The sequence below is a fragment of the Lagenorhynchus albirostris genome, chromosome 14 (assembly GCF_949774975.1).
Source record: "Lagenorhynchus albirostris chromosome 14, mLagAlb1.1, whole genome shotgun sequence".
NCBI classification, from domain to species: domain Eukaryota; kingdom Metazoa; phylum Chordata; class Mammalia; order Artiodactyla; family Delphinidae; genus Lagenorhynchus; species Lagenorhynchus albirostris.
This window is the reverse complement of record NC_083108.1, coordinates 79747203-79772742: the sequence shown is the minus strand read 5'-3', so window position 1 is coordinate 79772742 and position 25540 is coordinate 79747203. Positions and strand designations below refer to the sequence as shown.

The 25540-nt window shown below is 40.6% G+C and overlaps 1 protein-coding gene across 3 annotated transcripts; it reads right to left on the bottom strand.

Annotated features, from left to right (window-relative positions):
• Positions 1-2751: 2751 nt before the first annotated feature.
• PPP1CC (protein phosphatase 1 catalytic subunit gamma) lies at positions 2752-23635 on the bottom strand. Of its 3 annotated transcripts, XR_009534707.1 has the most exons (9): positions 23383-23635; positions 12944-13075; positions 11817-12047; positions 7084-7188; positions 5552-5775; positions 5207-5341; positions 3933-3993; positions 3344-3436; positions 2752-3037 (listed from the first exon to the last, which is right to left on the bottom strand). XR_009534707.1 is itself a non-coding variant. In XM_060121021.1 (8 exons), exons 1-8 carry the CDS (start codon positions 23435-23437, stop codon positions 3396-3398), a joined length of 984 nt encoding a protein of 327 aa, XP_059977004.1. In that variant the 5' UTR covers positions 23438-23634; the 3' UTR covers positions 2752-3395. The 3 variants fall into 3 exon arrangements, 2 of the variants coding, with proteins under 2 accessions (XP_059977004.1, XP_059977003.1); XM_060121021.1 differs by having other exon boundaries at positions 2752-3436; positions 23383-23634; XM_060121020.1 differs by lacking the exon at positions 3344-3436 and having other exon boundaries at positions 23383-23631.
• Positions 23636-25540: the final 1905 nt, after the last annotated feature.

The window sequence follows — 25540 nt, the reverse complement described above, 5'->3', positions numbered from 1 at the left end:
AGTGAAGAACCATCCTTGCAGATTCAAACTAACTGGTCTGCAAGGCTGAGTGAGCTTTGGGTCTGTCTTTTCTTAAGAAGTAGGAAATGGCATACAGAACTTGAAATCTTTTTTTTTTTGGCTGTGCTGCATGTAATCCTAGTTCCCCGACTAGGGATTGAACCCGCGCCCCTGCATTGGAAGTGTGGAGTCTTAACCACTGGACTGCCAGGGAAGTCCCCTCTTTAACTTATTTTTGAAGGAGCTCTTTAATTTCTACGTAACCACACACGAACAAACACTGCTTCTTTGCCCTCATGCCAATAACCAGCTCTATGCCCTCTCTTCTACTACATTCATGATAACTTGGATGAGACCCTTACCTTCGAGGGTGTTTCTGTCAAAATAAACCTAACATTTTTCATGTAGCACCTCCTTGCAATGGCTTTTGCCTTTCTCGACTACCAAGATGCCCACCTTGTCTTAGCTGTACTGGTTGATCTTACATCTTCACTTCCCCACAAACTGGGTTTTCTTTCAACCTTTCATCATGGCTCCACACTGGGAAACTTAGGTTCTCTTCCTTTCCAGCAGTCTAAATCCTGTGCCATCTTCATGGATCAGCAGTCATTTGTTCCCAGCTCCCATGTCTCATATATTCCACTTATGTGTATGTTACTTGAAATGCCTCTAGTCTTATATCAAGCGCCTGAAGAACAAGATGCTATGTTAGAATCTGCTGTTTACTGCAGATACATGTGGGCAAGCCTAATCCAGTAGGTACAAATCAGTAATTTCTGTGAATGGGTTTAAACGTATTATGTTGACTATCTAGCTACATAAGGATGGCAATACCTGTCTTTCTGAATGGTTTTGTAATGGTGCTATTAACTTGAGAACTGAAATACTTTATAAAATACTTAAAAAAAAACTAGAATTGAAAAAATTACACTAATAATTGCAACAAATTCATTTCCTAGTTATTTCTTTTGTATCTGCTGAAAATATCTATAGGTATTCTGTATGCAGTCAGTGCTCAGAAATGCTTTGCTAGGGACACCACTGACAGCACAGTGGTTAAGACTCCACGCTCCCAATGCAGGGGGCCCGGGTTCGATCCCTGGTCGGGTAAAAGGATCGCACATGCGTGCCGCAATTAAAGAGCTGGCGAGCCGCAACTAAGATCCAGCGCAACCAAAGAAGTTAAAAAAAAAAAAGGAGAAAGAAATGTGTAGCTAGCTATGGCTCAGTGTCAGGTCATACTAGGGCTACAAACAAAAGGCAGGTGCTACTTAGAACTCAGTCAATTGAGATATTCATACACGTGAAACAACTGGGATAAATTATAAGCCAACAAATAGCATATATTTACTGAATACTATTCTGAGTCAGGCATTCTTCTGAACATATCTCATTACTTCATTCAGTGATTCACAATGAGAGGCAGATACTGTCCCTGTTTTATAGCTAGGGACACTGTGGCTCAGCATTTAAGTCACACACTCAAATCACACAGCTAGGGGAGGAGCCAGGACCTGGACTGAGTACAACCACTAGCTTATAAAGGCAGATGTGACCTCAACTGCACACGGAGATAAAGGACAAATGAGAAAGTAAGGTCAGTGCAGATTGGGATTTACAAGGCAAAGCCTCGAGTTCTATCATCACATACTAGTTTCAAATTACTTGAGTCTCTCCTAAGATCTTATGTCCTAAAACCAAAGACTGATTTTGTTCTCTACTTAACCAGTGCTATGCCTGTTCTTTTTGGAAGAATTTTCAGCTAGATAATACACTCCACACTTTATAATCCAAGCCCAATGGGTTATAAATGGCCCAATTTTACGACTTTATAGGATTTTGAAATCCTACAAGTGATACAATTGATAATGTCCAGAGCATAGATTGAAGATTTATGAAACTGACACCAATTATTGTTCATCTTCTTCTTGTAGTCAAAGAGATCTGGGAGAATATCATAAGTAAAATAATGCAAACTCTGAATTTGTCACAAACATGGAGCAGGAAGGAGCTAGAGCTCACGAGGTCATCCTCCTTCAAGTGAGGAGCACACTGTGGGTAAGGACACAGACTATGCCTCAGGGCCAGAGCTTGTAGTGCAGACTTTGCTCTTCTCTCTTCTCACCACAAGCAAATGTCAGTTCAAACAATCCCTCACTAGGAGGTCCTCTCCCAACTCCCTAAGAGACACCAGTTTTTGATAAAAGAAAGTGCTTTTCAAATGACACTCCCTCCACCCACTTTTAATGTACTTGAGAGATTAATACGCATTCGACACACTTGTGACAAATGTAAAAGGACACAACACTGTGTTCCATATGAATCAGGGAAGGGAGAAGAGAGCAAAGGTCTGTGTATAAAAACACTGGTGGTTGATTTATAATAATTTAAAAAGTAGTTCTTGAATTTTGCTGCCAAGTTCAAATGAACCCAGATAAAAAGAAAACTATGTATACAGATGATGTCACAACTCACTAAGTCCCACACTTCCCTAAATAGTAGGGGAAGATAGTTCAATCTCATTGCTCTACTTCAGAAACTTAGTTATATCCAGGTAAGAACTCGAAGAATGTGAGCATCCATATTATAATCCATCTTGGAAAACAGACTATTTGAAGGAAGACAAATCCAAATTGAAACTGTGTGGTTTCCAGAGCAATTTATTCATTAAAGGCTACTCAATATGCCATCAACAGTTATCCTGTGTGTATTGTGCTGATAAACTGACACTGAGAGAATTTAACAAGTTGATCATTTAATAAGTCTGAATTTATTTTCACCACATGGTATTGTACATGGTCATCTGTTGAAACAGATTTCTTTTTAACAGATCTTAGTTTAAAAAAGTCATAGATACTGTGAGTTCTGTATAAACTGCTGGATAGTAAGTTAGTTCCTTTGTTTTGACTTATAAGCCTCAACTTCACCGCAGAATAAAGAATGTAGGCCAAAGAAAGCATAATCAGTCACTCGTATAGAACAGTATTGTTTCTATAATTTGAAGCTTTCTGAATGGACGGGTTCGGGCCTGATGTAACTGTAAAAAGATTACTTAATGAATAGGCTATATGGAAATTGTACAAAATGTTATTAACTTTAATCATTAATAGCTTAAACAGCACTATGTTACTAATTGCTATTCAAACTCAAAAACCTGTTTTTGAATCCCCATAAAGGCGGCAGATGTACACAACCATGCCACCTTGTACTTAGGGGAGTGTCAATATATATTTCAACAGAAACTTTGGCTTCAGGAAAGAGTCACAAACATTTAAAATAATGGCTTTAATCGTCATTTTAAGTATATCACAGGGGAAAGTGTGCTTTAATTAAATATACATACCAGTGATGCTGGCAAGGTTGAAAGTTACTCCTAATGTTGATAGCTATAAAAACTAGCTTGTACATGATAAGACAATGAGAAAAAAAGCAATCCCTTTGAAAACAAAAAACAAAAATAGAGTTCACAGTGGTTTGTATCCAACAATATGCATTTTATGACAATAACATGTACAGATTGAGCACCCTAGGGCTCTCTTTATATCCTAAAGAAAGTGAGCATTTACATTATTCATGGGCTGTACTGAATTTAAAAAAAAGATCAGTTGTACACTCAACCCCTTAGAAAGGATAAAATGTCCTGGGGTGTACAGCTTTAACACCATCATTAAAGTTGTTTGCAAAAAGGAACAGAGAACTAAACAAAACAAAACATTTTTCCTTGGGAGTGGAGAGTCTTTCATTTGCTGTTATAACCAGCAAATACTATTCATTAAGTCAAAAATGGAAGGGGGGGCCCACAAACACTTTTTGAGCAAGCTGACCAATACACATTACACTTTTAAAAATGAAGGTTATACACTATATGTTACAAGTCCGAACTAGGCAGTGTCAAAATGACATCTATTTCTTTGCTTGCTTTGTGATCATACCCCTTGGAGGTGTTACGGGCCTCGTGGCATTCGGCTTCTTTTTTTCTGCAGGTTTTAAAATCTGCAAAGATTCAAAAGACCATGCATTTTAGGAATACACTCAACCTCAAATCTTACGTTTCACTCAAATCTTTTGTTAGAAAGTTTTTTGTTTAAAACTGACCCAACAACTTGGAAGGCCCCACTGGCATATTAATACAAACCAAGCTGACAAACATTTTGGTAATAAATGCTCTGATGAACAGCTAAGATATATGAGCTGAACAAATTTTGCCTCTGGATAAAATGACAATTTTTGGAAGTCACACCTTTAGGTATCCCTTCTGATGGGTGGTGGTGGGGGAGTTCTTTAGAATAGTATCCCTCAAACCCCTAGGGCAGCAGTTCCCAACCTTTTTGGCACCAGGGACCGGTTTCGTGGAAGACAGTTTTTCCACAGGGCGGGGCTGGCGGCGATAGTTCAGGCGGTAATGTGAGCGATGGATGAAGAGCAACGGAGAGTGGCAAATGAAGCCTCAGTCGCTCACCCAGTGCAGCCAGGTTCCTAACTTGGCCCCGGGGGTTGGGGACCCCTGCCCTAGGGAATCCTATCACAATCTCTGGGAGCTGCAAGCTCTCCCTGATACTTGGTTAAACACAAAAAACACCTGTTTTAAATTCAGTTAACTGATGACTGCCACATGACTTCAGTGGCTGTATTTTTGTTATGATTGGGCTAGCCTGAAGTCATACAAGTTTATTCATAACAAGTGAATGAGAAAAAGACTGAGGTAGACTTTATGTGTAAATGATCCTTTTGTGCCAAGTGAAGGCCAAATGATGTCATGGTGAATCAATAAGAGGTTTTATAGAAATTAGACTAGAGAAAAGTGGTGGGAGAAGTGAGTAATTACATAGCACATCTGGCACATGGCAGTCAGTATTACTTTCACGTTCAAGTGGTGATTTAATTTTAGCTGAACGTTGCACTGACACTGTAGTTTTAGACTTGTAGTAAAGGAGCCATAAGCATACGAAGCTAATATATTGTGGTTTTTATGTATTTAAATAATGTAAAAACAGTTAAATTCAACACTGGAGGAAGGGTTCTATGATAATTTTTTTCCTTTAAAAGGAATTCACTCATTACTGAACTAGGACAAACACCAGTTAAGGGAAAATAAAAATTCAGTCTACTCAACATAAATGAATAGTAGGCAGAAAGTAGCACTTTTTAAAAAAATCAGTAAAATTCAGACATAATAAAAGGACACAATGCTGAAAGCATCCTCTACCTGAAAAGAACACATTAGTGTTTCGTCCACACTCATCATGGCACCTGCATTGTCAAACTCTCCACAATAATTGGGTGCAGAAAACAGAGTGACCAACTGCCTCTTTGCAAAAAATTCATATCCATCTTCAACCACCTTGGAGAGAAAACATTTTCAGTATAAGGAGGTGCAAATTTTAGGTGGGTAAAACCACTCTTCAGTTTCCCGTTGAGCCTGATATCCTGTAGGTCACACTTCCAGAGACGTTTTGTATAAATAAGCAATACCTACCCACCAAAATCAACAAGGAGAATCTGTGCTCACACACATGCTCTTAAGTGTACATGTAAAATTCAAAATCAATACCTGATGGGCTCTACATATAAGATCCAAATCATGCTTATGGAGAAATTTTGCAACCACTTCTGCACCAAATGTGAAGGACACTCCTCTGTCATTTTCACCCCAGCCTAAGACATCTTTATCGGGGTCAGACCACAAAAGATCACAAAGAAGACCTTGATCTGGTACATCAGTTGGTCGCATAATTCGCCGAATCTGCTCCATAGATTGAAGATCTGGTGATAAACCTATTAAGTGAAAAAAAAAAAAAAAAAAAATGAAGGAAACAGAACTTTAAAAAGGATGTTAGACCTGCTGTATAAAAAAATAAATAAAATAAAATTCAAAAATTAAAAAAATAATAATAAAAATAAAGGCTCATGTAGCAATGCTCCTTACCACTTAAAAAAATAAATAAATAAAAAGGATGTTACCACTTTAACAGCTCCATTTGTCTACAGAGACACCCAGGGACTCTTACAAAGGCTTACATTAAATCTTTGGCTACATTTTCTTATTTAGCTTTGGTTAAAAAAAGGTCGGGGGGGGGGGCTTCCCTGGTGGTGCAGTGGTTGAGAGTCCGCCTGCCGATGCAGGGGACACGGGTTCGTGCCCTGGTCTGGGAAGATCCCTACATGCCGCGGAGCGGCTGGGCCCGTGAGCCATGGACGCTGAGCCTGCGCGTCCGGAGTCTTGCTCCGCAACGGGAAAGGCCACAACAGTGAGAGGCCCGCGTACCACAAAAAAAAAAAAACAAAAAACACGGGGGGCACTGGAACTTATTACATGCACTAATTTGCAAGGTACAGTGTGCTTAAATAGCATATGGAAAGTTACCTCAACATACAGAGCACCCTGGTGACCATTTGTAGTGACTGGGCATAGAGGATGCAGACACTCAGGTGATGTAGCTTTCTAGGAAACCGGCGCTGTCCAAGGACCATAAAATCTATCAGACCAGCTCAGATGTAGCCGACTCTCATATGAGTTTAAAATCACATGCCCAACTCTACCAAAACCAGTTTAAGTATATAAGGAAGGCAGGGATAGTGGATTTATTAAAATATAGTGAGTTGGCCCTGATGGTTGTCTAATTTCTGATCACAGATGAAAAGAAATCCTCTTTGCAATTATTATTTTAATTACATAATATACAGCACAACCACCAAGCAAAATAACTTTTAACATCTAAGTCGAAAAATTTCTGAAAGGATCAAAAACAGACCAAGGAGAAGTCTATTCACATATTCAGTATCCTAGAGGATCTATGGTACAGCATATTAATTGTTTAATTTTATATTCAAAAATCCTTTTGCTCTATTTTCAAAGCTGTTACAGAACCCTTAATTCCCTGTAACAAATCAATTGGGTACTCTGGACTTGTATCCAAATGATCCTGGATGTGCCAAAGTGGACCCAAGATTTAACACAGCAACATAGGAGTTACCTGACAGAGGAAGTCATCCCAATGATAACTCATTGGGATGATAAATATCAAAGTGTACACTCCTTAGAAGAGATCAAAATCTATGTGGAATTAAAATCAGCCCGCATACCTCCATGACAGCAGAATATTTTCTCATCCACGATGGCTGCTATCGGTAAACAGTTAAAGCAGTCTGTGAAAGTTTTCCATAGTTTAATGTTATATCTTCTTTTACCTGTAAAAATTTTGGGATGGTTAAAAAGAGACTGGTGTTCTGTAGGTACATTCCCTCAGGACAAGTCCTCCAAGGCAAGGTTTTGACTACCTTAAGTAAACAAAAACTATGCTTTTATTAAAAGAGAGAGAATCAGATATATATAATACTTGGAGATGTCTGATTTATAAGCAACAACTTACAGTTTCATATGAAGTATTTTAAAATTCCATGGAAGTCTGAAATCAGAATTCCAGATATAATGATTAAGGATAACCATTAAACCTCAACAATTATTTGATAACACCAACTCTGTTTGAAATCTAGTCTGTCTTGTCCACTCTCAACCTGCAAGTAGGTTCCTATTTCTAAAGGCAACTAAGAACTCACACATGTGCCATTATAATCTTCCTTCTGAGGAAGCCTCTGAGAGTTAACACCCATCTCATCTACCACCACCCTCAATAAGCTACTGGAACCATTTAATTCCCACCCCCCTTAAATATTCTAGTAGGAAGCACAACGACTACAGAGGAATACAGATTGCTTATTGCAGGCACACCAGGATAGCCCTAACATGCTGCACAAACACTGAGAATGCCCCCCCCACCAAAAACGTTACAGAGTGGTTACATTCCCACCTCACCAACCCATATATTCCATGCATTCTGGAGTCACTGTGTGCTTTCCACAGGAAAACTATGTTTTGAGTAAAAAACCCACTCATAAACCCTGGAAATACAAATCTTTCTGAATTGGATGAGGAAGACCCAATTGTTAGGGTGCCTTCGTCTCCTGTACACTCCATACTAAGGTTAAAAGCACTAAAGTTAAAAGCACAATCTTACTCCTAAACCAAATTTGTCCTCAGTCTCTTCTCCATTTTCATCCTGTGGATACTGAAAGGTTTACAGCTTTCAATGTACCCTTTCTTTTGAGTTCGAGAAGGGCCCAAGCAACAGGCTTCCTGAACCACATCTTCCACTCCACAGCAAATCAAGTCAGGGAGAAAGTTTAGCACAGGTTTGAAACGCAATGCAAATTCAACAAACGTTTGACTTCTCCCTTTGCAGAGGAGGATTTCTGTTTTTTCTCCTAATAGTTTATGTTTCTCTATGACTGGGTATAACCCTCACCATGGTTCACCCTGTTTTGTATTTCTTTGGAGGCCACTAATTCCCTTTGTCCCACATCTTCCTTCACTGGAGTTTTCTGGAAGCCTAACGGAATTCCTCTCTACAAAAGCCTGAAGGGGAACCTGTGCACCTCTAATTTCCAACAATGGTAATAATACAAGAACAGGGCTGGGCTGTCCTAACCCCTATGTATAAAAGTGATTTGGTTCTGTCTCCATTTTCTACTGAAGCCTGTCTCTGAACAACATTCCAATGGCTCCCCTAGATTTTTCCTTTGCTCAGATGCTGCATTTGCCAGTGCCAACAGATTCTCTTCCTTCTTGAAATCTGCTTCACTCCTTGATTCTTTAGTTTCACAACACACTCCAGCTACTCTTATGGATTCCTTTGCTATTTTTGTTGGCTTCTCTATCAAAAATTAAGATCCTTGGGCTTCCCTGGTGGCTCAGTGGTTAAGAATCCGCCTGCCAATGCAGGGGACACAGGTTCCAGCCCTGGTCCAGGAAGATCTCACATGCCGCGGAGCAACAAAGCCCGTATCCCACAACTAGTGAGCCTGCGCTCTAGAGCCCACAAGCCACAACTACTGAGCCTGTGTGCCACAACTACTGAAGCCCGCGGGCCTAGAGGCCATGCTCCGCAACAAGAGAAGCCACCGCAATGAGAAGCCCGCGCACCACGACGCAGAGTAGCCCCTGCTCACCGCAACTAGCAAAAGCCCGCACACAGCAACAAAGACCCAATGCAGTCAAAAATAAATAAATTAAAAAAAAATTAAGATTCTTCCTCCTGTTGTCTCTGAGCATCTTAACTAAGTCCTGGGCTCCTGCTTCCTCTCCTCTCTACACTTCCTCCCTAAGGCCACTTCAGACCACTAGGAGCATCTGGCTCCAGGATTCCTGGATAATTGCCAAGGTCTCTTCAAGCTTCCAAATCCTCAGATTCTGAGCCAGAACCCCTAATGCAGTTTCCTATTACTATAGACCAGACAGCTCTGGTATCAGAAAAGTATAACACACATTCACATTTTATCCAACAACAGATACCTCGGCTATTCCAGGACTACAGTCATAAAATTGGGGGTGGAGGGAGAAATTGTAGCACAGAGTGCTTGTTACACTTAGGAAATAAGTCTACCACATAAAACAGTGGTTTTTAAATTGTTCCATGGAAATTTCCATTTGAATAAAATTTTTCAGTACAATAAAATTTTTAAAAAATTATCAAGGTTTTTAAAAAAAGTCAGCAAAGCATCAACTGAAAGCCACCTAAGTCAAGAACACTTTTAGGCCCACAAATTATACCTGCCTGATGGGAGAGGGGAAAGCTGGAGTACAAGGTCATTACATCAGTCTTAAGGACGAACAAGAGTCAAAACTAATTCCAATCAGTGCTGACCTTCTAAATCATAGGGCCTCACATTAAACAGAAACAAAAATGATGTAGCCAATACCTTTAGACTAGGATATATGCCACAAGGAAGAGATCTTATGGATTTGAACTTCGTTAATGAAAACAACAAAATACTTGCTAACAGCTGTGTAAAAAGGAACCTGTTCTAAAAAGTAGTACCTGTAACAAATACCTAAAACAAAATTATAAAATTCTCTGCCTCTCATTTCATTACCTAAGGAGTAGTAACTAACTGCCTTACTAGTACTTCTCTAATAGACTCATTGTCAATATCAAGTATCTTTCCTGCCCAACTCAGGTGTCCCAGTCAGTTCAGAAACCACAGTATTTTTCTTCTTGGTAATCCCTCCTGCCTCATCCTGTTTTGTTTTGTTTTAATTTTTTACTGAAGTATAGCTAATTTCCTCCAGCCTCATCTTATGAGCTGGGTCTCAGGGCCATAGACATACATATATAGTCATGTAAGAGGTTGCGAGTACGAGGGCCAAGTCTATAAACATAACCTTTCTAGCAATGTACTTCTAACAAATACGCTAGCTGAACACATCTATGTGAAACTGAGATGGAAAAACACCATACCCTGAGAGACTATAGGTTATTATTACAGTCTAGGGGAGGGTCACAGTGACAATGCTTTACCAGTCTTGTTATAATTATACTGGCAAGTGCTAGTAATTCAAATTCCTTTTCCTCCCAGCCTGAACCCTCCTGCTGGCAGAAATGATGAGTACAAAAGGAAGATGGAGGTAAGGACTTTTTTTAAATTAAAAAAAAAAATTTTTATAGTTACTTAAAAACAGCAGCACCAACAATAAAACTCTCCACCAAAACTGATTATTTTCAAGGCTTTAAGAAACTTGTTTCTGGGACTTCCCTGGTGGCGCAGTGGTTAAGAATCCACCTGCCAATGTGGGGGACATGGGTTCGAGCCCTGATCCGGGAAGATCCCACATGCCACGGAGCAACTAAGCCCGTGCGCCACAACTACTCAGCCTGCATTCTAGAGCCCACGAGCCACAACTACTGAAGCCTGTGCGCCTAGAGCCCGTGCTCCACAACGAGAAGCCACTGTAATGAGAGGCCCGTGCACTGCAACGAAGAATAGCCCTGCTCTCCGCAACTAGAGAAAGCCTGTGAGCAACAACGAAGACCCAACTCAGTCAAAAATAAACAATAAAAGAATAAATAAATTTTAAAAATTAAAAAAAAAAAGACTCTTGTAAAAAAATTTTTTTTTTTGCGGTACGCGGGCCTCTCACTGTTGTGGCCTCTCCCGTTGCGGAGCACAGGCTCTGGACGCGCAGGCTCAGCGGCCATGGCTCACTGGCCCAGCCGCTCCACGGCATGTGGGATCTTCCCGGACCAGAGCACGAACCCATGTCCCCTGCATCGGCAGGCGGACCCCCAACCACTGCGCCACCAGGGAAGCCCTACAAATATTTTTAATTAGCTTCCCCCCCCCAATTTTGTTTTCTCCTTTCAGCACAATTTCAGATAGTAACTGCTATTTTCCCTGGGGTGCAGATGTGCCAGAAGGAAAAAAACTATATTACAAATTACAAAAAGTAATTATTTGTATATTGCAAGTTTCCATTTACATGAAATGTCTAGAAAAGGCAAACCTATAGGACAGAAAGTAATTAGTGCTTGCATAGGGCTGTGGTGATGGTTGCATAACTATGAATTCACTTAATCACTGAATTGTACACTTAAGATGGATGAAGTTTACAAAATCAGATTTTATCTCAAAGTTGTCAAAAACGAAGGTAATTATATGGACAGATTCTCAGAGTTGTACTAAGAATTAAATTATCTGTGACTATTCATCACAAAAATTATCTTAAAGAAATCATCACTGTGATTGCTACTTCCTAATCTAATCATCACATCATACAAGAATCCAGGGGATTATTATATGGCAACGAGTGCTATTCTTTACACCAAGAAAGAAAAACCAGGATAAAAACAAGTTAATGAAATAGTAAACATGAGAAATTACAACACTACATCTAAACTCGCAAATCCTAACAGAAGTATGTTCAGTTTATGACCAAGAATCTCAATTTGAGTAAATCCTCCTCAGACGTAGAAAGTACTTACATTCATCATAAAATCCATAAATTCTATTGATGCTGGCACATTCGTGGTTTCCTCTGAGAAGAAAAAAATTCTCGGGATATTTGATTTTGTAAGCCAACAAGAGGCAAATAGTCTCCAACGACTGCTTTCCCCTGTCCACATAGTCCCCAAGAAACAGGTAGTTGCTTTCTGGTGGGAAACCACCGTACTCAAAAAGTCGAAGCAAATCATAGTATTGTCCATGGATATCACCTAGAAGCAAGAATTCTGTTACATACTGTCTTCATACATATAGTCCAGACCACTAACATTACTAATTTCCAAACTTGTATCATATTTAGTTCAACTGAGCTTAGTGATAATTTTAAGTGTATGTGTGTATCCAGACTCTCACACAAAACTCAACTAATTGAGAATTTATTTTATGGAAAGGATTATTAATGCCTAGGCAGGGCTTCTTGCCAAGTAACACGGTTTTCCTTTCAGGTTGGCCGATCAATATCAGATCTCCCACAGCTCAGTCTCTGGGGACCGTGTCAGCAGAAGTGCTGCACTCTTAACAAGCCCTGGCCCGGCGTGAACAAAGGTGTACACACAGTACACCCACCAATGCATCTGGCTTTCAATGTCTCCCTGCTAGATAATGCCAAAGAGCATTTTACTTAAAAACAAAAACAAACACCACAAGATTCATCAATGCAGTCAAATATGTTAGAAGAATAAATATAGTATTTCTCAGATAGAGTTTAGTTTTTATACCAGTTATCTGTATTTATCATGTAGAAACAGAACTACAAAATGGCATATTTTTAGGCATAACCAGTGTTGCTTTAAGCTTAAATATGATCCCTATATACTCATAATTCAGGCCTTTTTTTGGCTCTCCATTCTGTTTCATTTCTTTCCTTTCTTCTGCAATGTTTATATTCGTTTAGTGAAATAATTTTAAGAAAGTGCGAAGTACGTCTAAGCACATTAAGTCCATTAGAGGTATTTATTCTAAAGCTACAATTATTTAATTTTAAGTAGTTCCAGGTTACTCATAAATAGTAAATGATTTTGTTGGCTAACACAAGGTCATCTATATATCCTTGACTCAGTCCATCAATCACGTAACCAAAGATAACTGTTAGTGTGCCAAAACTTACCACATATTTTGAGTGGTGCTTCAAGTTCTAGTAGGATAGGCTGACTGAGAAAGATCTCTCTGGACTTCAAGCACAGTCCTCTGATTTCATTCTCCTGTAGCTGGACATTCTTACCAGGCTTGGACCCTCTCACTGTAGGGGAGAAAAACCCCAATTCAGTCAAGAGAAGTCAAAATAAGATTTAACGTAAAAATTAAAAATATCGGAAAAGGTAGAAGTTTTAAATAAAGAGGAGGCAAAAACATAGTTTAACTACTTTCTGGCTAGGCTTTATTTTCAGGACACTTATAAAGAACATGATTTTAATGCCTAATTACAATCTTAAAATCTTAAGACAGGATTTCAGAGATTTAGTTGCATTTTCTACACCAAGGTAAGACTTCTTTACAGTATCCTGATCAAGGGGTCAACCTCTCTGTGTATGAATACTGTTAGAAAAGTCTTATCGCTTGCGAAATCAGACTCCCCCTGGGCACAGCTCAAGGCCTCAGTTCTGCATCCAAGACATACAATTGGCCTGGTTCACCTATAACCCGCCCACCAGGCCAGCTCTTTTTGCCTCTCTGTCTTGTCTTCCCTTCTCCAGCCTTATAAATGAATTAGTATTTGTGTAGCAGGAGATTTTAGAGATTGTCATGTTACTGAGTTGGTTCTAAGAATTCCTCGTTTTAAAATGTGAGATTGGAAATGCTCATCTCCCCTCTCAATCAGTGTTTTTCAGAGGTCCACAGGTCTCTCAAGGGTCCCAGATTTATCTATGAAAAAACTTAAGTGTTGTTTTCATTTCATTAAAACACACTGTATGCTTGCTGTGCATATTTTGCTGTGCAACTTTCTGGGCCTGCATTTGTGAATACAATCATGCCTCTACAGGGCAAAGGATGTCAGCGTGTGCTGTGAGAAAGGTATCCTAGTAATTTGAACAGATTAAAATTGAGAAAAGGCAAAAAGAAATCATGGCACAGCACCAAGTGTCCTAAACTCCCAAGTGCCCGCATCAGAGCACTCTGAGTGCTACTTACTATCAAAGTGAAGTACTATCAAAGTGAAGTACAAGATATCCTCTGGCCTTATAACAATTCATTTATCAGCAGGTAAGTAGTAGTAGGAAATAAAATTGTTTTGATTCCAGTTGTAACAGACTAGACAGTTATTAAATACATAATAAATAGCACTGAATTGCTAAATTTACCTTAATTTCACAGTTATGAACTGGCCTGCTTGCCAAAAACTCACAATCAAAGTCTTAATACTTGTTATGTATAAAAGACTTATGAAAGCAAGCATTCTCCAAATTAGAATTGAAGCAAAAACTCCAGACCAGACTAAATACAAAACTAAGGCTACACTACATCTTTCCACCATTAAACCCAATATAAAGTGATGAGCAGATTAAATCAATGCTGTTAATTTAAATTTTATCAGTTTTGGAGGCTTGCTTTATATTCAAAATCACAAAATCATTTGGCCTAATAGCTGAACAAGAGCAACAGGTTTAACTGGTTTGTATCTAGCTTTGTTCTGTAAATATCTAAGTAACATTACAGAGTAATAAAAACTACAAGTAATAAACTCTGATGCCTGTTGAGAATTTTTTTCCATTAAAAAGGGCTGTGTCCAAGTTTGAGAAATACTGTCTTAGGGGAAGCCATCCTTCAGCCTGAATAGCCACTGAAACTGAATTCCCTGAAGAAACAAGTTTTGAGCAGAAATGGAAGGGTGTTATTTTTTTTCAATGAAAGGCAATAAATAAGAAAGGATGACACGTGAGAAGAGTCAAACTCTTGAAGGGCACAAAAAAAAGAAAATGTTGAGTGCACTGAACTGGGAGCCAGAAGCCCCAAGTTTCTGTCTTGATTTTATAGCTTGGGAAAATCACCTCTTTGGACTCCAAAATATGTTAACTAAACTAAATGACTGCCAGTCTCATTCTGATCAAATATTAAGAAACAAGAAGCAATTAAAGGGAAAGCATAGTAAGGATAATCTTTTGAGGGAATTATGCAAAATAGACACATATATAATATTTACAACAGCAACTGAGCTATTTGTACAACAAAAAATGATTTTTTTTTCAGAACCAAAGTAATTTTTTCTCTCTAGACACACAAAGGAGAGAATTCAAGAAACACTCCCAATGGAAAGACGGTGGGATCCCTGCTTCACTGGCCAGAAAACCCCAATCATTAGTGATTTTACCACAAGTCAGCCAGAAGCTTGGGCAGACTGCCCAACAGGAAACTTTATTTTTGGCTAGGGGACTCCTAGATGCTTCTGGTTTCAACCAGAATCTTTTTCAGAAGAGCCCCCACACCTGTAAGTGAACAGCCCACTCTAAGTCTTTTGGGAGAATATGTAATAACTGACTTACACCTATAAGGAACACACAGGCTATTCTTTTAATATGAATGATATCATATTACACCAATGCCATCAGATTAAATCAATGCTAATATAAATTTTACTGGATTTGGAGGCTTCCCACTACCACCATTAGACATAGTTCATGGTAATTTTAGTCCTCTTATTCTGCTTGTCCCTCAAGTGGAAGTGTATAGAGATTAGTAAAGAACAGTACCGACAATTTAAAAAGTATTCCTAATGTGGAGTGAGAATTTTTTTTTAATTGGGGTACTGTTGTTTTACAATGTTGTGTTAGTTTCTACTGTACAACAAAGTGAAGTAGAGATCCCTGTGCTATACAGCAGGTTCTCATTAGTTACCTGTTTTATACCTATTAGTGTGTATGTGTTAATCCCAATCTCCCAATTCATCCACCACCCACCCCCTGCCCCTTGGTGTCCACAGTTTGTTCTCTACCTCTGTGTCTCTACTTCTTCTGCCTTGCAACAGGTTCATCTGTACCATTTTTCTACATTCCACATATAGGCATTGGAATGAGGATTAAATGCAGTTTTTCCAGAACAAATCAAGATATATTTTATATTTGATGAACAGCACTCATTAAAAACAACATAGTCCCAAAGCTTCTTAAATTCCCTACAATTAGCTCAAAAAATAAAATTATAAAAATAGAAACTGCCAAAACCATCTACCAACTGGCGAATACCTGCTCATTTTTCGTGACCGCTTAGATATCACTTCACTCTGGAAAACCTCTCTTAGCCATCTCCTCTCCCCTCAACAAGCCTGCTTTATGCTTTCTGAAATGCTCTCACAACACCTGGTCACCGCCCAGCACATACTGTGTATTATAATTGCCAGTCTGCTTCCACCTATTCATCTGGACCTCCTGGTAGAATGTAAACGCCAGGACCACATCACTTGCTCTGCAGTGTACATGCCCATGGTCAGTACATGGTAGGTGCACAAAATTTGTTGCATAAATGAAGTCTGAATAAATCTCTGTTAATTTGTGGCATTACAATTAGCATGCATTCCAAGCTATATACTTTTTTTTTTTGCAGTACGCGGGCCTCTCACTGTTGTGGCCTCTCCTGTTGCGGAGCACAGGCTCCGGACGTGTAGGCTCAGCAGCCATGGCTCATGGGCCCAGCCACTCCGCGGCATGTGGGATCTTCCCGGACGGGGGCACGAACCCGTGTCCCCTGCATCAGCAGGTGGACTCTCAACCACTACGCCACCAGGGAAGCCCTCAAGCTATATACTTTTGATTAGCAAAAAACAAGAACAAAAATTGTGTCTGTGCCTTAAAATTACAAAGCAATAGTGTCATTTCCCCATAGGCTTTACTAGAGTTTCTAGTTTAGCACATAACTGTTTTTGTCATTTTACAAATTCATAAGCAATAATAAAGATGAAAAAGTGAAAAAAAAGGAATTTGTTCTTCATTAAACTTCTAAACCGAAGGAGTTTTTATAGGGCAAACTACTGAAACTCCAACATACATCGCTCCCTAAGAAAAATTTGATACGGGATATAAAATCATAAGGCATCCTTACATACAGGAAGCATTAAATAAGAACTAAATGATGTAATCTGTTTAAGACTTTCAATATTCATTTTTACCATGCTTCATTCAAATATTCAACAAAATAGTTGCTGGGCACCACTACATGCCAGACCTTGTGTTGGATGCTGGGGATACCCGGGCAACAGCACAGACAACTCTGTCCTTTTTCTTGAGAGGTTTACATTCTAGTGGAGGATGCACAAAATAAGACAAACTAGGTAACCGCAGATTATTATAAACGCTGTAGCTAAAACTAGCCATCCATAAAAACTATAAAACTAAAAGTTTATCTCAGGGACATCTTCAATACCATTAAAAACACAAAGCCTTGAATATCTACTTTATCGCTATTAGCTACAAAGAAAATATGCAAACAGTACAGCTCTGCTCAATAAAAGCAGTCACTACTTCATGGTTTAAAACCCTCACTGTGCTCTGTGCATGATGGGAGAAACCTACACAAAAAGGAGACCCTAGGTGGGAAACTCAAGGGCTGTCTCCTCATGATACCTTCCTAAGTAGTAGTTCAAATTGCATGTATCTAATCATTTCAACAATTGCCAACAGAATCCAAAATATTCCAACAAATATGAATTCCATTTTCCAGGTGGAATGTTTCTCATAAGTCCAGGTGCTAGGCACTGCATGGAAATAAAATCAGCAGGCACAGTGAACATAGGTAGGTTAGTGATTGATATATCAAAATGGTCAACTTAGATCTGAAACTTAGATCTTAAACGTGTGACTTCTCTCTCTTTTTTCTGCTGCACCGTGCGACTTGTGGGGGAACAGCTATGGGATCTTAGTTCCCAGACCAGTGATTGAACCCGAGCCCTCGACAGTGAGAGCTCAAAGTCCTAACCACTGGACCGCCAGGGAATTCCCAAACGTGTGATTTTTGAGCGAAAACTTTTCTTTATCTGGTTAAAATGGTAGATTCAGAAAAAAATGCACTATGGCTGTTACCAGCAAGGACTGCTCTGTTCTGACTTATCTGATCATTTATTTATCTGGCAAATCACTAACATGAGCACATGATAAAAACTCCCATGCAATTTTACTGAAAACAAACTGATAAAAACCTGATATAATAAAAGAATGTCATTGGTGATTATATGCAATGCCAGCTTTTTCTCACAAAACAACATTAACTTTTCTGACAGCCTGGTAACAAAGCAGAGATGAAAACCATAGAGGGAAATTTAAGACTACTCTGGGATTATTTATGAGGAATAAGCAAGTATTCTTCTTGCCCCTTAACTGTTAAAAGAAGATCATAGGGCTTCCCTGGTGGCGCAGTTGTTGAGAGTCCGCCTGCCGGTGCAAGGGACATGGGTTCGTGCCCCGGTCGGGAAGATCCCACATGCCGCGGAGAAGCTAGGCCCGTGAGCCATGGCCGCTGAGCCTGCACGTCCGGAGCCTGTGCTCCGCAGCGGGAGAGGCCACAACAGTGAGAGGCCCGCGTACCGCAAAAAAAAAAAAAAGAAGAAGAAGATCATAGAAAAGGAATAGCATACCCACCAAAAAGCCTCAGCTGAACTATAATCAAGTTTTAAAACCTAAAACTGGCACAACCGGTGTAAAAATAAATCAACAGAGATTTTGCTAACAAGATAATCCTATTAAAGTAAGTGGCAATCTTAACAATATGCCACATCATATTCATTTCAGTGACAATCAATAACCTCACAATATCTGACAGATTTAGGAAAATAAAACCTCAAACCAAAGCAAACAAAAAACAGTGAATATTTGTAACATTAACACTTTCCTGCAAACAATGGAGTTCTTTTCTACAAAAAATATAAGCCACAAAAATGTTAATCGAGAATCACTTGGTTTCTCTGCAAAGTCACCAGCAGGAAGACATCCACTTTCTGGCCATCTTAATTTCTAAACCACCCCTCCCCCATCCTGACTTTCCTAACTGCTGGTGTTATACTTTGGGCATTTAAAGGTGATACCAATTTTCTCAAGGCAGATAATCAGGATATAGCTGCAAAACACTGTCTATTGCTCTCAGTAAAGAACGTTGAGTTTTCTACATCTAGAGTGAAGCCAATTTATTGAAAAATGTTTAACTCTCTACAGTCTAGCCACCAATTCTGATAAACTACCACTGATTAGACTTCACATCTGAACCTACGTTTGTAATGAGTGGTTTTCATTTTCATAAGCCTTAATATCAGTGACATACACTCTCCTCTAGATGAGGGATGCCAGTAAACCCCAGAGTAGGGGTGAAATTGGAGATTTCAGATAAAACATCAAGACCATTAAGTAAATCATCTATTTTTACATGCTTTGGATACAGTGGTCTGATCCTAAAACATAAAAATTTGTCCCAGAATTCTAAACTCCAAAGAGATTGAATCCTTCCTTTTTCTTCTTGAATAAGATTTTCCAGCTTCCTCATTTACAAAACAATTCATATCAGAATATTATCTCCTTCACAATTCAATCTTTAAGGTCTACTAACAGCCGTGATGGTAAATTAAGTGAAATGATTTCCCTGCTTCAAGATCAGTAATCCTCACCCTAGTCAAGCAGACTGACTGGCACTGGCACATACTTTTGCAGAATAGGTTATTATAGGACTGCAGTTTCCCAGATATAAAACAATCTCACCAACCTCTACCGCAGACGGGCTACCAATGCATGGCGCAGCATGGCATGCATTTCCCCAGCTTGGAGGAGGAAAGCCTGGCCTCCTGCTCCTAGGGCTAACATTCCCTCCCTCAAGCACAACAGAATGACACACACCACCCCGTTAGATTTCACTGCTGGGTCTAACATTCCCTCCCTCAAGCACAACAGAATGACACACACCATCCCATTAGATTTCACTGCTGCCTCCTGCTACTGACAGGCGAGGAAGCACTGTGGGCACAAGGAGAGTAATCCTTTCCATGCTGTGGTTTAGGATTGGTGTAAGCTTCTGATCATGCCTCTAAAAGAGCTTTCTTGCCTTACCTTATAGGAGAGGATGCGGCATACAACTGACATGCGGGAGGGGTGGGAAGAGCAGGGGGCTCACAACACAGACTTCTTGTAATTTAGAGTATTAGTAACACATTACTTTAATATTACTGTCTTTATCAGCAAAATGCCCTATGATCATTGATTCCAAGAAAAGCCTCTAATGGGTGAAATTATCTGATGTGTAAAGAAAAAATAATTGCAGAGGTCTCATTAGGAAAGATTATTTTTGTTTTCTTTGGTCAGCATTTTAAGATTTTTTTTTTCTTTTTGCCATTACGATTGTCCTTTATTATCTTCAGGACCCCTGTCTTTTAAACATTACAATATAAACATATTTCATTTCACACCGAATATCTAAACACATGGGTTACTTTTACAAGTCAGAGGATTATGTTAGTAAACGCTGAGGGCCAGGGCTGAGGTCATATTTAAATCACTAAAGCAAGTCAAGCAATTGTGCAGAGCTTGGCACAGTCTTTCAGTTTGACAACCGCCAGCTTTAGAGCCAAGATGCTTCTGGCAAATCAGGATGTGAAAATAAGTTACAACTGCCTGCTCTGCAAGAAAATAGCTAGCCATCACCGCTCCCCGAACGAGATCACTTACAAAGTCACTCTGCCTCAAACCTCACTTTTCTCCAACACAGTAGGACTATGAGACAAATCAGCAGCTGGCTTATTCTCTAAATCCAAAGTTTTACTGTGCAGTTATTTAAATAAGTGAACATGAATGATACGAAGGAGTGACAACCTTAAGGTTTTATCACCCACAAGGCAGAGATCTTCTCAGGTGGGTTGCAGAAGTGATGCCTCCTTAAGGAAAATCCACTAAAAAGTTTAGAGTAGAAAAGAACTGCAAAGCTGTAGTGACTAAAATCTAAAACCAACACGGTATTCTCCTAAATCAGACTTCACTTTTGAATGGTCTTTTTAGTACTATTACCGAACTACTTCTCACTTAGCTTGTACAGTCCTCCACCTTAAAAAAGGAGACAATCTCTAACATGTAAACAATTCTAACAAGGCCACAAAACTCACATTTCCCTCCATTTTCAGATATACTCAAATCTTAATTAAAATTTTTACAGGAAAAAGTTTGTGGGGCATTAAAAAATGGAATCACAGAAATTATCAACCTTTTCTACCTTGGATTATATATATTCTCAATGGATCATTTTCAACCCTTTCCCTGCCCATTTAACACTGACTAGAAAAGAAGGAAATTTACGTCTGTTGAGCAGCTAGCTTATTCCGGAGGAATTAAAACACAATGCTTTATTAATTTCAATGAAAAAATGAAATGTTAAAAAAAATCTGGTTTTCAAGTACAAAACATGTATAGAAATTATTAATAAACAAAGACTGATCTCATTATAAATAATCCAAGTTTATCAAGGCAAATTTCTTGGCACAATTTAAAAAACAAGATTAAAATTAACAAAATGTTATATGAATACAGAGTTATGGGCAACCCTGGACTTAACAAGACTTACCTAATCTTAAAATTCTAATGTTTCTAATCCACAGATTCCATTTTTTCCTGCCTTCTCAACGAAATAAAGCCAGCTCTTAACTAGTTGCACGTGTCCCTCCACAGATATGCAGAATTTACAATTTTTGAATGAAAAACAAAATTTTAAGTTCTTTTCTTATTGCAAACTGTTTAATCCGTTTCTGACCCACTGCTGCCTCACATAAATCGAAGAACTGTAGTAACTAGTATTAAAAGTGTGGTTCTTAAAAAAAAAAAAAAAAAAAAAAAAAAAAAAGTGTGGTTCTTCGGTTTGCAGGGCAGAAGTTGAGACACAGATGTAGAGAACAAGCGTATGGACACCAAGGGGGGAAAACCCCAGTGGGTGGGGATGGTGGTATGCTGAATTGGGCAATTGGGATTGACATGTATACACTGATGGGTATAAAATTGATGACTAATAAGAACCTGCTGTATAAAACAACAATAATAATAATAAAAAGAGAAAATAAATACATTCATGAAGGTGCAAAAAAAAAAAAGTGTGGTTCTTAAATAAATGCCAGGTACTGAACAAATAAGGTTTTCACCCACAAATGGCAGCAACATTTCAGGGGTCTATTTAACGGGTTTTTCTTTTAAGAAACTATAAAATGAAAAAACCTTACAGAGATTAAGAAGAGATATTTTTAGGAGTTTCATTCTAATGACTTAAACAAAAGATCTGCAAATTCTAACACCAGAACTGTCCAACTGTTTATGCTCTCGACTCCATCTCTCACAGCATTTATAGTCCAACAATACTTAGAAATGTACAAAGACAAAAAGCAGTTAAAACTCAGCCAAATCTACATTATCCAGTATTCAAATTAAGAAAGGGATCTGAATTCTTTCAAAGTTTGGAATTAGATGTTAGTATTGGATAGATGTACTCTGGAATTTGGGGGGTGGTGAGGGGTGATTTCATTTCGGCGTCCCTCCTTAAAATCCGAATTTCATCCGTCTCCCACATCAATATAAATCAATCGCCAGGCACCTCACGAGTCTTAGGTCAGCCAATATTTAAGATTTTTTTTAACCTTTGCTCAACCACTTGACACCTCCTTCCTTCATACATAGGGTGACTTGAATGACTTCTAGCTCCTGGCTGCCTGGGTTTGAAACTTGACTGTTACTGTGTGACCTTGGTCAAGTGACTTCACTTCTTTGAGTCTTATCTTCCTCTGAAAAACAGTAAAATATAATAGCACCTACCTCGTAAGGTTGTTGGGAGTATTACATGAAATCTGTGTAAAGTGCTCCAAAAAATGCCTGACACACAGTAAGCGCTTTAGAAGCGCTGGCTAATATCATGACTGTATTTATCCGATGAACGCAAAGCGCTTACAGAGCCTGGCACATTGGAAAGATCCTAACGAAACTGTCATCACTGCTGGCTTCTCGGTTCAGAGGCACGTTCAGAAAAGAGCGCGGAGACCTCTTCAAGATAAGGACAACTTAAAAAGAGTATTTGGAAGGGCAGGAGAATATGAGTTCCAACATCCCCTTGAGATATGAACGGTCGTCACCAAATAACAAGTAATGGGCCCCTCGACCCCAGCCTCACAAAAAATAAAAATGAGCAGGATAGGAAAGAAGCCCCCAAGCCCGGTGGAATCCATATCCCCATCATGTTGCTTTCCAAGAGAACGAGGACCAGAAAGTTCGTAACGTGCCGTCCTGTAAGTTGGACTGGGGCCCCCAACCTTCATCCAAAGATTGGTCGGGTGTGCGGGGCGCACTGGGGTACGTACCGGAAACGTGGGGGTGGGGAGCGGAGTTTTCAAATTTCAAGGCCAGTAGGACGGCTGCACCCTCGTGCAATGAATGAGTGGAGCCAGGAGTGTCCGCGGGTTGGCCCAAGTGCGGAACCCCGGGCAGCCTCCCTCCCGCTGCAGCCCCCGGCCCGCGGGCGAACTCGCGGGGCTCACTCCTCTCGGCGCTGCAAGTCCAAAAGGCCTCCCAAATCCCCCTCCCCCCTCGAGTCCCCGGAGCCGCCCGCCGCCCCCTTCACCTTCCAGCAGCCGTTGGATGATGCTGTCGATGTTGAGCTTATCTATATCCGCCATCGCCTTCCCACCGCCGACCCTCCCGCAGTGGCGCCGCCGCCGGCTCGCGCCCGGGATTTACACCTCCTTTGCCACGCCACGAGCACAGAGATGGTGGTGGCGGCGGTGGCAAAAGCCGCGGCGGGTCCCCCCCAACCGCCCCACTCCCTGCTTCCTCCTTCTCTCCCCACTGGAACCACGAGAAGAACAAAATGGCCGCCGACTCCTTAGCCAGCCTCGGGCGGCGCACGGATGTGCGCGGGGAGTGCAGCGGCAAGGCCGGGACTTCTTTGTGGGCCATAGGGCACCCGGGAGGGGGCGGGGCCAGAGCGCGGAAAGGGGGCGGAGACAGTTGACGTAACTGCGATAGCGCGCGGAATCCTTCCGCCAAACGGGCCGAGCAAATAGGCCTCCTGGCGGGAGCATGAGTTACAAAGTTGCACGCAGGAGTTGGGGTTGGAGGAGAAGAAGCAGCTGTGTACTCGAGGATTGTGGGCTCCGCGGGACGCTGTTCACTGGGGCCAGGTTTTGCAGACCTGGCCATGTGAAAAGCCCACGGAGGGGATTCGGAAGCCCTGGAATCTCCCCTTAAGTTAAATCTGGGGTGGAGGTGAACAGGGAGGATAATAAAGAGAGGTAGGTTGACTTTATTTGGTTTCAGATTTGCTGGGATTTGGAGGAAAGGGAAAGGTTTATTTGATGACTAATAAAGAAACTCTTCTCCTAGGTAAATAAAAATGTTAACAGTTATTCTTTCTGAGTGGTGGAAATATGGGTATTTGTATGTACGTTTTTTGTGCTCTCTGTAACTTACATTTGGGGAAAATTTTTTTTAATCCACCCTCAAAAAAATTTGATCATCCCTATCTTTGGATTGTCTTTCTTGAACTCGGGAAGTTATATAATCATCGGAACGGTTACCCTGATTCCAGCCAGAACGAAGATGAGCGAGCGTGTGCAGCAGATAAAGGGAGAATTTGCAGATTTCGCGCGTCGGAGCTCGAGACCGGAAGAGGAGAACTAGTGTGCATCCACGGGCATTGCGGGCGGGTCCCGGGTTCTACAGACACCCCGGGAAACTTTGGCCCATTTCCTTTGGCTTCCCAGTCTCCCCAAGTGCATCTCTCTCTCGGAGACCCCTCCAAAATGTGCCACCTTTGGGGACTATATGTCTCTTCTAGCTTGGTTTTGAAGTGCAGTTTATGCTCAGCAAACACATCTGCTCTCTTGCATCCTGACTTTTTCATTGAACTGCTTTTTCCTGCAGCGCTTCACAGTTTGCAAAGCCCTTTCCCTCCCCCTAGAGAAATTAATTTTGTTTCTCAAGGCACGCAGGATGCACGAATTCCCATCCTGAAATGCCATCGAAGTGATTGCATCCAATCTCAAAATCGGTGATTCCCCCGCCCCGGGGGGGCCCAAGCGGTGGGGGGGGGGGCCCAGGCTCCTTGCACATGGACCTATGGCCTCCCTGCTGCCAGTTTGAGGGCGTTAGGGTTCAGAGCTCCCCTTGCTTGGCTCAGCTGCTCACTCCACTTTCCCCAGTCACCAGCTCACTCTCCCGCGCTGTAGCTCTGTTCACCAGAAGACACACAAGTGTCATTTGTCAGCCCAGGGCACAGAGCCCAGTTGGTGATATCAGAGTTGATGCCCAGCGCCGCTGTGAACAGCTGGCTGTCAAGGTCAGGGTGGCTCTCCCCGGAGTCCACAACTCCTCCAAAGCGCATTATGGTAATGGCAATTAGAGCAGGAATATCAGAGACAGCGGTTCATTCAGCAAATATTTATGGAGCACCTATTCTGTGCCAGGCATTGTTCTAGGCGGAGAAGCAGGGGTGAGCGAGAAAGACAAGGCCCTTCTCTCATGGAGAGTCATCTAGTAAGCCAGGCAGACAAAAAAAGCCGCAAATAAAAATAGCAGCTTCTGATAAATACTAGTGGAGAAAAAAAAACCACTGCACTTGTTTTCTTTGTATGTGTCAAAAATTATCTCACTGAATCCCCAAGATAATCCTAGGAATTATGTACTATTCCTAGCACATCCATTTTACAGATGAAGTGAGACACAGAGGCTAGGTTGTTTGCTGAAGGTCACACAGCTAGTAAGTTTCAGAGCCACAGCTG